General features: G+C 33.8%; 1 protein-coding gene across 1 annotated transcript; it reads left to right on the plus strand.

Moving 5' to 3' along the window:
* The first annotated feature begins 2199 nt into the window (after window positions 1-2199).
* On the plus strand, window positions 2200-10478 carry LOC123558191 (uncharacterized). The gene is made up of 3 exons (XM_053542899.1): window positions 2200-2537; window positions 3955-4095; window positions 6190-10478. Exons 1-3 carry the CDS (start codon window positions 2288-2290, stop codon window positions 6573-6575), a joined length of 777 nt encoding a protein of 258 aa, XP_053398874.1. The 5' UTR covers window positions 2200-2287; the 3' UTR covers window positions 6576-10478.
* Window positions 10479-10854: the final 376 nt, after the last annotated feature.

Consider the following 10854-nt stretch of genomic DNA (forward strand, 5'->3'; position numbering starts at 1 on the left):
AATTTGTTGAATATCGGAAAATTCCGTATTATGCAACGCTTTCCATTTGTGGGGAGGTTTTTATAATAGCATATGCAGCCGAATGACATATCGAGCTAAAATGTAGTGCTGTAAAATGCGAAGAATTTGCGTGGTTAGAATCGAAATAATAAATATGTTCCTATAATTTTATCAGTTAATAAAATATGGGCAGTCGTTCGGACGCGAATATTAAATCACTCGTGCTACGCACTCGTGATTTAATTATTACGCATCCGAACTCCTGCCCATATTTTATTAACTGATAAAATATAGGCACATATTTATTATTTCTTAATTAAAAAGTAATTACTAACCAAATAATGAAGACAGAATTAAAGAGTCTTTACTTGTTAGGACTCATAATTTTTGGCGACTTTGCTGTAATAAGATTTTTTTTGATAGATTTAGTCGAGACGATTACATATCGCTGACATCTAGCTATATTTATTCTAATATTTCAACATTGCGTCAAACAGTAGCATTCGAAAAACGGCGATAACTTTCTTCTTTCTAAATGAAACATATAAGTGTGAGTACTCATTTTCTTAGTTAGATCATTTCCAAACTTACTGTTGTAGTCTCGATTCAATATTTGATGAAAAATTGTTTTCGAAATATTTTGCACGTAGCTTAAAAAAGAAAATAATCAATGCGAAAGTATCAATTTCTCAACGGGTGATATGAAACAATAATATCACATGCGCAGAAAAACAAAATAACGCTGTTGCGCATGTGATATGAAATTATGGATCATATCACCTGCGCAAAAATTGAAAATAACGATTTTGCGCATGTGATATAAAATCACTGGGGAATATGATATATTATTCAAGTTGAACTAATGGGAAATTTGCATTGGACATTTATGTGAGGTATAATAATAAACAGATATTGAACGGTGTTGAGTTAGAGTTGGACATAGGCAGAATGAATATTTTAACAATGGATTCAAATTTTGAAAAGGGTTTAGATGTTTTACAATATAAAGTGCATGTTAAGACGTAATTAGGGTATATTTAAAAGGAAATGATGTTCTTTATTTTTTAAAGGTAGTTTAGAAAGAAAAACTATAATAAGACCAAATAATTATAGAAAGACCATTTTCAGCCGAAATCTGGAGACAAGTACAAAATGTACCTTTACTTTGCAAAACTTGGAGTCAAAGTTATTGTGATAAATATGATTAAAATGGAAAATAATTTTCTTTGTGTTGGAATGAAAGGAGTATGTGTGTGACTTTTGCAAAATAGGCACCAATTTATCAGATATTTATCGGCAATTCTTAACTCTGCGTGTATGACAAATTATAAATATGTAAAGCTCTAATATTCAATCGTAAATAATCCTAAATGACCACCATAAAGCTTTTGGTAGAAATAACAGAAGTTGGTATTAATGATTTAAAAACCTTAAATCGAGATTTTCGATCCGTGCAAAAAATTATAATCAAGTTATATTTCACATCTCAAGACGTCTGCTAACTGAATAAAAGTTCTTTTTACATAACAGTCATCATAGTTACCGTTTCTTTTCAGTGATGCACTGGTATAAATTTACATATTGGTACATTTTGTTGCTAGTAGTTGCTGTCCCGATGTGCACATGGGTTCAAAACATAACGCGGGTTAAAATAGTTTTTGGACAGAAAGAATTATATCAAACTAAACTTCTTTCAGGAAACCCTTACCTCAAAGGTCAAAGTCATACTTTAAATAGTGAAAACGTGCTGTTAGTCCTTTTTTGACACCTGTCAAGCTTGACATCTAGTTTGTATGTAAAACAATTCCTAAGATATTGCATGGCATGCAGAAGGATAATTGGCTGATATTGTCACCTGTCCTGAATAAATGAAGTATAAATCTAAAGTATTGATGATATGAAATCTTGACATCACCATGCACCAATTATAGTTTTACGTAGTGCAATTTTATAATCATTTATTCTACTAAGCATTTTACTTCATAGACAGCTTCGATATTTCTATGTCCAAGGCATATATTTTAAGGAACAAAGAAACTACAGCTTCTTTGATGCCTTGCATCAAAAATTCGTCTTGTTGGACAACTGGCGTACCATATCTGTATTAGTCAGGAGCCAAGAACCATGAGCTGATAAATCCTTTAGCAGAAACTATTTGTTACAGTGACGTCATGGAAATGAACTGTTTACATTCTATCTGAACAAGTATTTCTGCCAGCAGGAAAATTTATGCAATATTTCTCTACGGAAATGCGCAGTACTTGGAACATACAAACATTCTCTGAAAATGGCGAATAGGGCGTTTTCTTCCACCTCATGCAGCCTCAAATATGCATCTGTGATTTTACTTGTAGTTTTAATTCTACATATAATTGGATTTTCTTTACCTAGATGGGTTACTGTGGAGTTTAACATATCTGTAGATGAGAAAGTAAGAACAGAGAATGGCTATCATGCCGGTCTCTGGCAACACTGTGGCTGTGCTAGTGTGTTCTACTCTGGCGTATGTCTGTGTTTCTCAAGAACAAATGATCCAGGTATGTATATTTGTGATCGACATGCATTTTTTTAAAAAAGGTAACATGAATTAGTCGTATGTTAATGTTATAAAAGCTAATGATTCGTATTCGAGGATATTTACCGAAATATTACATGCCGCGATAGCAAGAAATATATCGTAAAAAGTAAAAAGAGGACCATGAAGGCGCTTAGCCGCTCACCTGACATTAATCTTGAATGCATAGTCAATACGTTTTGTTCAGGAACCATTTCAACAAAAAAGGTCGATGAAAGGCTGCTACAAAGTTTGATATATTTACAATCGTTTTATTTCTATAATATCACCTAGTGACCTTATCTAAAACCCCAAATAACCTGGTATGGATCTTGATACAGATTTAAAAAAACTTTATTTTCTGTCGATAGAAGGAATAGAATTATACGGTCACCGAATTCATTTTCGCGTGAAGTTACATTACGCTACCCCTACCCCAAAATCACAACAAACTTAGTTCGGGTGTTTTACTGATTTACCTCTTTCTAAATCTTAGTATTTTACATTCTCATTCATCAGTGTTTCACCACAGGCGTGAAACGAATCATGGAACGTGAGAAAAAGTTTTCTTTTCAAAAGAGGTCTTTATAACTAAAAATGGCGACTTCATTGCGAAATGGTTTGAATGCAGCATAATTTATAAAATACGCCAATACGTCAACTTTGCTTAAAATACTGATCATGTTATTTTTGAAAGTTGCTTTAAATATACTTTCTATATGATAAAGCTTTTTTCATATTTTTTTTTATTCAAAGTACCGTTCAAAGCAAATCGATACTTGTTGACTGAACAGAACGATTTACGAAAACAGTCTGACGAAACTGAAATCATTGTTCATCAAAAATGCTCGTCAATGGTCGTGTTTGAAGGTTTACAGAGAAAAAAGTTAAGAAATATCAAACATGTAAAATACGCATTCTATGAGGAATATGATGCATTTTTACATTAAACAAAATGTCAAAACGGAACCCAACTTCAAATTAGGCGAATCCACCTTAAGATTTGCTCAAAGATGTGACCTGTAGAGCTGCTGACGCTTACAGGCGCTTACGGGCTGTCATATAAGCTCTTCACTTGCCCTTCATAGCGTTCAGGTGAGCTACCCAATTAATTTGAAAGTCTGGGACATTGCCAACTTTATTCTAAGTGTTTGCACTTTTACCGAGAGTATGTTATATTTGTATTGAAATTTCTATAAATTGCAGCTCTGACTTCCGTTGGAATGTGTTAATGGTAATTTACCATCTATAGGTTATTCTGAGGTTTTGCATTTTTTTTTTTTTTTTTTTTTTTTTTTTTTTTTTTTTGCTTTTATAACGATATATTGATGGACAACAGTGAACATTTGTTACTATATGCCTTAACTCATGTTATTATTATTTTTTTTTTTTGTTACTAGCATGGTTCAAGATGGTGCAAGTTGCTGAAACCCTCGGACTTATTGGTTTAATCATCTCTATGTTTTTGTCTCTGGCTCTGATGTGCTACAAACAGAACAAGAAGTATAAAATCATCAACCTGATCATTGTGCTCATCTCAGGTAATTTAGTACAGAGATTCCATTTCATTGAACTCCAAAAACTTATAGGCTTACATTGCTATCACTGATATGCAAGATTAATAAAACAAAAACTTACATTTTACTTCACAGAGTAACTACAGTAAGGGGAACAATAACCTGCTTGTTGCGATTTCGCTTGATAACAGCGATTTATGATTGTACCGTTTCACTTCTAAAATAGTAAGTTATACCAGATTTATATAGCGCCATCTTTTATGAAAAACACGTTCAAAGGCGCTGTACACAAGACCAGATAATTATATACAATGTAATTTGAACCCTAAGCATGACCTTGACTTTTGAGGCAGGGAACAAGATTTCTCTTAGCTAAAGTCCATCAAGATGTGACGTCACCTTTTATATCGTAAGACTGTAAAAAAAAGATATAGAGAATCCGTCATTGGTCTTCGGTGAAGATCGGGAAATCCCAACCCGAGGGCGCTCCGCTCAAGTCTTAAACGAGGCTGTGCGATCGGTGCACCCGAGGGTTTGGATTTCTGATCTTCACCGAACACCAATGATGGATTCTATTTCTCACTTACAAAAAATTACAACAACAGAAATAATGAAAACAAGCATGAAAATATGGAACTATTTAAAACGCGGGAAATTGACGTCCGTAAGCAGAAGTGACGTCATGATATTTCAATGACGCGCAATAACAAAGTTCTGCTTTAGTTTTATCGTTTGTAGCGTAACGGTACGTTCTTATCATAAAGTAACGAATTTTGAATCGAGAAATACACTATAAGGAACGGAGAGAAAAGATATTTAAAGGTACCTGATTTTTAATTATTTTACATAAATAGTATTATATTCAGTGCATGAAGTAGTCCGTCACAGGAGTGTGGGATAACCCATGTGAGAAGATACTTTCCAGCATTTCTAAAAATAGATTTTTCTGTCCGATAAGTGAGAAATAGAGAATCCATCATTGGTCTTCTGTTAAGTTCAGAAAATCCCAACCCGAGTGCGCACCGTTCAAGTCTTAAACGAGGCTGAGCCGAGTTTAAGACTTGAGCGGTGCGCCCGAGGGTTGGGATTTCCGATCTTCACCGAACACCAATGATAGGTTCTATTTCTCACTTACCACAACAGAAACAGTAAAAACAAGCATAAAAATATGAAACTACTTAAAACACGGGAAATTGGCGTCCGTAAGCAGAAGTGACGTCGTGATATTTCAGTGACCCACAATAACAAAGTTCCGCTTTAGTTTTATCGTTTGTAACGTAACGGTACGTTCTTATCATAAAGTAATGAATTTTGAATCGAGAAATACACTATAAGGAACGGAGAGAAAAGATAAAGGTACCTGATTTTTAATTATTTTACATAAATAATATGTATATTCAGCGCATGAAGGAGTCCGTCACTGGAGTGTGGGATAACCCATGTGAGATAAGATTTTCCAGCACTTCTAAAAATAGAGATTTTTCTGTCCGATAAGTGAGAAATAGAGAATCTATCATTGGTCTTCGGTTAAGATCAGAAAATCCCAACCCGAGGGCGCTCCGCTCAAGTCTTATACGAGGCTAAGCCGAGTTTAAGACTTGATCGGTGCGCCCGAGGGTTGGGATTTTCGATCTTCACTGAACACCAATGATGGATTCTATTTCTCACTTACCACAACAGAAACAATAAAAACAAGCTATTTCAAACGCGGGTAACTGACGTCCGTAGGCAGAAGTGACGTCATGACATTTCAGTGACGCACAATAACAAAGTTCCGCTTTAGTTTTATCGTTTGCAGCGTAATGGTACGTTCTTATCGTTTAAGACTTGAGCGGAGCGCCCTCGGGTTGGGATTTTCTGATCTTAACCGAAGACCAATGATAGATTCTCTATATCTTTGTATACGTATTTGTTTGTATTTTTGCAATTTATTCTGTAAAGCACTTTTGAACGTGTACAAGTGCATGAAAAGAGTGTTAGATTCTATATAAATGTGGTATAATAATAATAATAATAGTAATTCACTTCATCCCTCAAAGAGGTTGTTCCGTAACTTACCAGGTGTATCTCTCATAACATCAGTTTGAAAATATGTAATTGGAAAATTCTTCATTTCAGGTGCACTGCTGTTGATTGGAGTTATCGTGTTTGGAATTAAAACAAAGGAAAATCTTAAAGAATTGAGCAATTATTCGGACGCAGTCGAATTCAAAGGAGGTTATGGGGAGCTTAGTTATGCTTTTGTTCTCTGTACCGTTGCTGGATGCGTTTGCATAGTCGTGTGTGCGCCTCTCTTCCTGCGAGACGTTTACACTAACACTTCAGAAACCTCTCATGATGCTTCTGTACATTACACAGCTCAGTCCCCTCCGCAAGGTTATGTGCAAGGCGGTCAGCAACCAGTTCAAAATGTACCTACACACCTACAAGCGCAGTACGGGCCTCCGCCAGCATATGCACAATATTATCAGCAGGATAATAGTGGAATACCGTACAAGGCGTAGCCAGATAGTATTTAACATTTAGCTTCAATGTTTGCATTCAGATAGTATTAAACATTCAGCTTCGATAATTGCATTCAGATAGTATTAAACATTCAGCTTCAATAATTGCATTCAGATAGTATTGAACATTCAGCTTCAGTATTTTTGCATTTATAAACTTTAAACATGTATCTTCCATACAAAAAGAGCGATGAAAATGTTAGCAGCGCTGAAGTTTAGAAAAAGCTCAGTACGAGATGTGTATGGCAGTATGCTGTGCAGAATAAGGAAACATAACCTTTCTCATTAATTTTTTTTCTTCATATTGATAGAGAGGTGAATATCTATGTATAAAAGGTTTATAGATGGAACTCATACCTTTCACTGTTTCATTTGTTTTACCTAAAATATGAAAAAGCTTTAAAATTTGAACTACAAGAGCGACTCCGCGGAATAAAAGAATAATTTCCAAATTTTAAATTGAACGTTAACGTTGCTTTACATGATAATATTATAATGACATAAACGTCTTAAGAGGTGCTTGTTAAAAACTGGCCGATTGTGTTTATCTGGGGGAAATGTTTATCAAGTCGAAACGTTTCCGGAAAACTTCTCGCTATATTAGTGTTTAAATTTAATACTATTGTGATCGAATTTCGTAGCGATCACGGCCTGGTGTGGCTGTGCGTACTTTCTGGTCAAATACTTATAGCAGGTTTTTTACCAGGAAGGTATATAGGAGACAACATAAGGTTAATCTATGACATAATGTACTTTACAGAAAAAAATAATATAACTGGCATGCTTTTACTACTGGATTTTGCTACTGCTTTTGACTCTCTGTCATGGTCATTCATGTATAAAACTCTTAAATTATTTAATTTTGGTGAATCTTAATAATTCTGAATTTCTACTGTCACAATATGCAGATGACACAACTGTACTATTAGATGGAAGTGAAGCATCTCTCAGAAACACAATGCTAACATTAAACTCCTATGCCAAAATTTCTGGATTATGTATTAATGTAGAAAAAAACAAAAGCTGTTTGGATAGGAGCAATGAAAAATAGTCATTTAAGGTTATGTACTGATCTGGGTCTACATTGGGAACAAGAACAATTTAAATTACTGGGTGTAACCTTTACACTAAATCTGAATAATATTGTTATTGCAAACTACTATTCAAAAATAGAGGAAATTAAAAACTTATTAACACAATGGTCTAAAAGAATGATCACACCAATAGGCAAGAATATAGTTATTAAGACGTTAGCTATGTCAAAATTGAATCACCTAATATTAAGTTTACCAAACCCGAACATAGAAATAACTAAATCAATACAAAACCTATTTTATAAGTTTCTGTGGAATTCTGGACCTGATAAGATAAAGAGAACAGTCATAACACAATCTTATAATTATGGTGGCATTAGACTGGTGAACTTAGAAACCTTTATGACATCTCTTAAAATTACATGGCTTAGAAGGTACCTCACCTATAATACTAAATACTTTAACTTTATCACACAGATCCATTTCTTAATACATTTCACAGTTTTGGTGCTGACTTTCTAAAAAACAAACTACATAATGTGAAAACCCCTTTTTGGAAAGATGTTTTCCAGGAATATATAAAACTCAGTATGCAATATCCAAAATCATGGAAAGATTTCTGTGTTTTACCAGTTTGGCATAATAGTATGTTTAAAATAGGAGGAGCAAGTTACTGTTTTTCGAGATTCTTTAAAAAGGGAGTAAAATTGGTGAATGACTTCCTGGACAGAAATGGAAATCTGTTATCGTTTAACAGTTTTATAAATATATATAATATTCAAACTAACTTTCTTCAGTACCAAGGTATAATTGAATCTATTAGGGAATTTTTAGATAAATTAAGATTTCCTCATTATGCTGTCAAAGAGCAAAATCCTTTGCAACCTTTACCAATAAAAATCATTCAGAGTGCAAATAAAGGTTGTAGGTGTATTTATGACTTTTTGTCAAGCTTTCATAAGTTACCAGATTCAAGTAGAAAATGGAGAGACAAATTAAATTTAAATGCTAATTTCAACTGGAAATTTATATACAATTGTCCATTTGCAATAACAAAGGACCCAAAACTTCAGTGGTTTCAGTTCAAAATAAATCACAGAATTATTGGCACAAACTATTTATTAGAAAAAAATGAGGAAAAGAAATGATAATCTCTGTACTCTATGTCACAATCACTCAGAAACCATAGAGCATTTATTTGCAGACTGCCAAATTTCACTAACATTTTGGGAAGAAGTTAAAAGATGGATAAAAAGAAAATGTCCTAATGCAGATATTGACTGGTCAATATCAGATATTTTATTAGGTAATTCAAATTTCAGTGCAGCTACTCTATTATTAATCTTGATTGGAAAATACACTATTTATCAAAGTAAATTTGAGGCGGCGGTCCCTACCTTACAGATGTTTATTAATAGTTTAAGAATACATTTAAAAACTGAGAAGTATGTCGCTAAAAAGACCCAAAATATGAATAGCTTTGATAGAAAATGGAATAGTTTTAGGACTCTACTTGTAGATGGTGAAGTAACACGTGGGTCTGGGGCTTCATAGTGCCTGCGCCTGTTGTCGTTTTTGTTTTCTTTGTTCTGTTTTTATTTCTCAGTAAAAAATTTAACTTAGATCTGAATTACATGCTATCTATGGAGCATATTATTAGCTTTTCATTAATGGATATTTTTACTGACTCTTTTCCATTCTGACCTTGTACTTTTTAAACTACATTTTTTCCTTTTTTTCCATATAACTTGTTGAACAAGTTACTTTAGAGAAGATATGCAACTCTGCAATCTCCACACAAAAGTATCTGTTAGAGTTTCCTCCCCTAGATCAATACCTTGTTAATGATAAAGGCTATATACCAATAAAAGAAATTGTTCTTTGTTTCATATAAAATTCAGCTACTTCAGACCAATTTTGTTACAGTTTCTAGATTTTCACTCCGTCGTAGACCTATTTTCCACAAGATATCCATACATTTGCTTCAAGAAAACGAAAAGAAAAGGGGGTGTTGAATAGTATGCAGTGAAATGCAAGTCAACTGAAGTCAGGTACCCTCATATTGCCGCATTTCAGAAAGCGGTCCGCAGAATAAACACCCTACTTTCGTTTTCAAGTAAACAACTCGAAAACGTGCGAGTATTAGCATGAAACGTGTCCTATTTTATGTAAAATTCATTCCACGAGTGAAATAATGCCCATTTGGCCCCCGATTTACGCGCAAATGCGCGAAAAATGGAAAAATTAGGATCTATTTATTAGGCACTTCTTTCGACTACACCACGGAAGCACATTTTGGACCGAATTACTGCATTGTAACCTAAAAAACCTTGCGGTTAAACGTAAGCAAGGTAACTATGTATGCTAATTAAGCCGCTAATTTATTGTGTGTAATTGGATTTCTGGAACCTACTGGTCAACTTGTCCTTGTCATTTTCGTATTCGTTTCCTTTTCTTTCGAGCAAGGATACCAAATTATAATACAGCTATTAACGATATTAATGTAAACCCAAACATTGCAAGTTAAGTTTATTTACTGATTAGTTACTCAAACAGTATTTGAAAAACTATCTGATCATGTGCACGGTCTTTTCACTGTTAATATATTACTAGTCTTTCTTTTTAGAATAGTCTCCATCCGGAACACAACATGTATTACTTGATGATATTAAACAATGTATATCATTATTTGCATAGACATGTACATTTATGCACTTTCAAACAATTCTGGTTTATGTAGGTGGATTTATTTCTCCAACTACGCTTGATATTATATATGTTAATATCTCTTCTGGCATACAAAATCAATTTTGTGATGAATGTATGATACTTTTGATGTGGAAAATGAAATAAATTATAAAAAAAATCATTTTCAAATCCCTTGATAAATGACAGAGTTATGGACCAGACAAGAAACACATTTGACTTCTACGTGTGTCCTTGATCTTGGAGCTAGGGGTCTGGGTCTTGTGCAGGACAAGTCATCTCAATATAAATCGGTATGATATGTTAATACAGTTCTTAAGTTTATGAAAATAATTATGCAAATCCATTTCTTAAAAAGTCGCAAGAGTTCGAAACTGTTGTTAAAGATAACATGTAAGAATGACTTGGTATTTAACCTACTTCTCGTTTACATGAGTCAACAATGTTGTTGTACTTATAAAACAGACTGGCCCGGTTTATAGGTTGGTCAGGTGTGCGGATATGCGATGTGTATTGTATTTTGTCATTATTTTTGAGCA

This window comes from Mercenaria mercenaria, chromosome 5 (genome assembly GCF_021730395.1).
Source record: "Mercenaria mercenaria strain notata chromosome 5, MADL_Memer_1, whole genome shotgun sequence".
In the NCBI taxonomy this organism is placed as follows: domain Eukaryota; kingdom Metazoa; phylum Mollusca; class Bivalvia; order Venerida; family Veneridae; genus Mercenaria; species Mercenaria mercenaria.

Coding starts and splice junctions, on each gene's coding strand:
- LOC123558191 (XM_053542899.1), top strand. CDS start 2,288: ATGGCGAATAGGGCGTTTTCTTCCACCTCATGCAGCCTCAAATATGCA. Junction 2,538..3,954: donor CTCAAGAACAAATGATCCAG/GTATGTATATTT, acceptor TTTTGTTACTAG/CATGGTTCAAGATGGTGCAA. Junction 4,096..6,189: donor GATCATTGTGCTCATCTCAG/GTAATTTAGTAC, acceptor TCTTCATTTCAG/GTGCACTGCTGTTGATTGGA.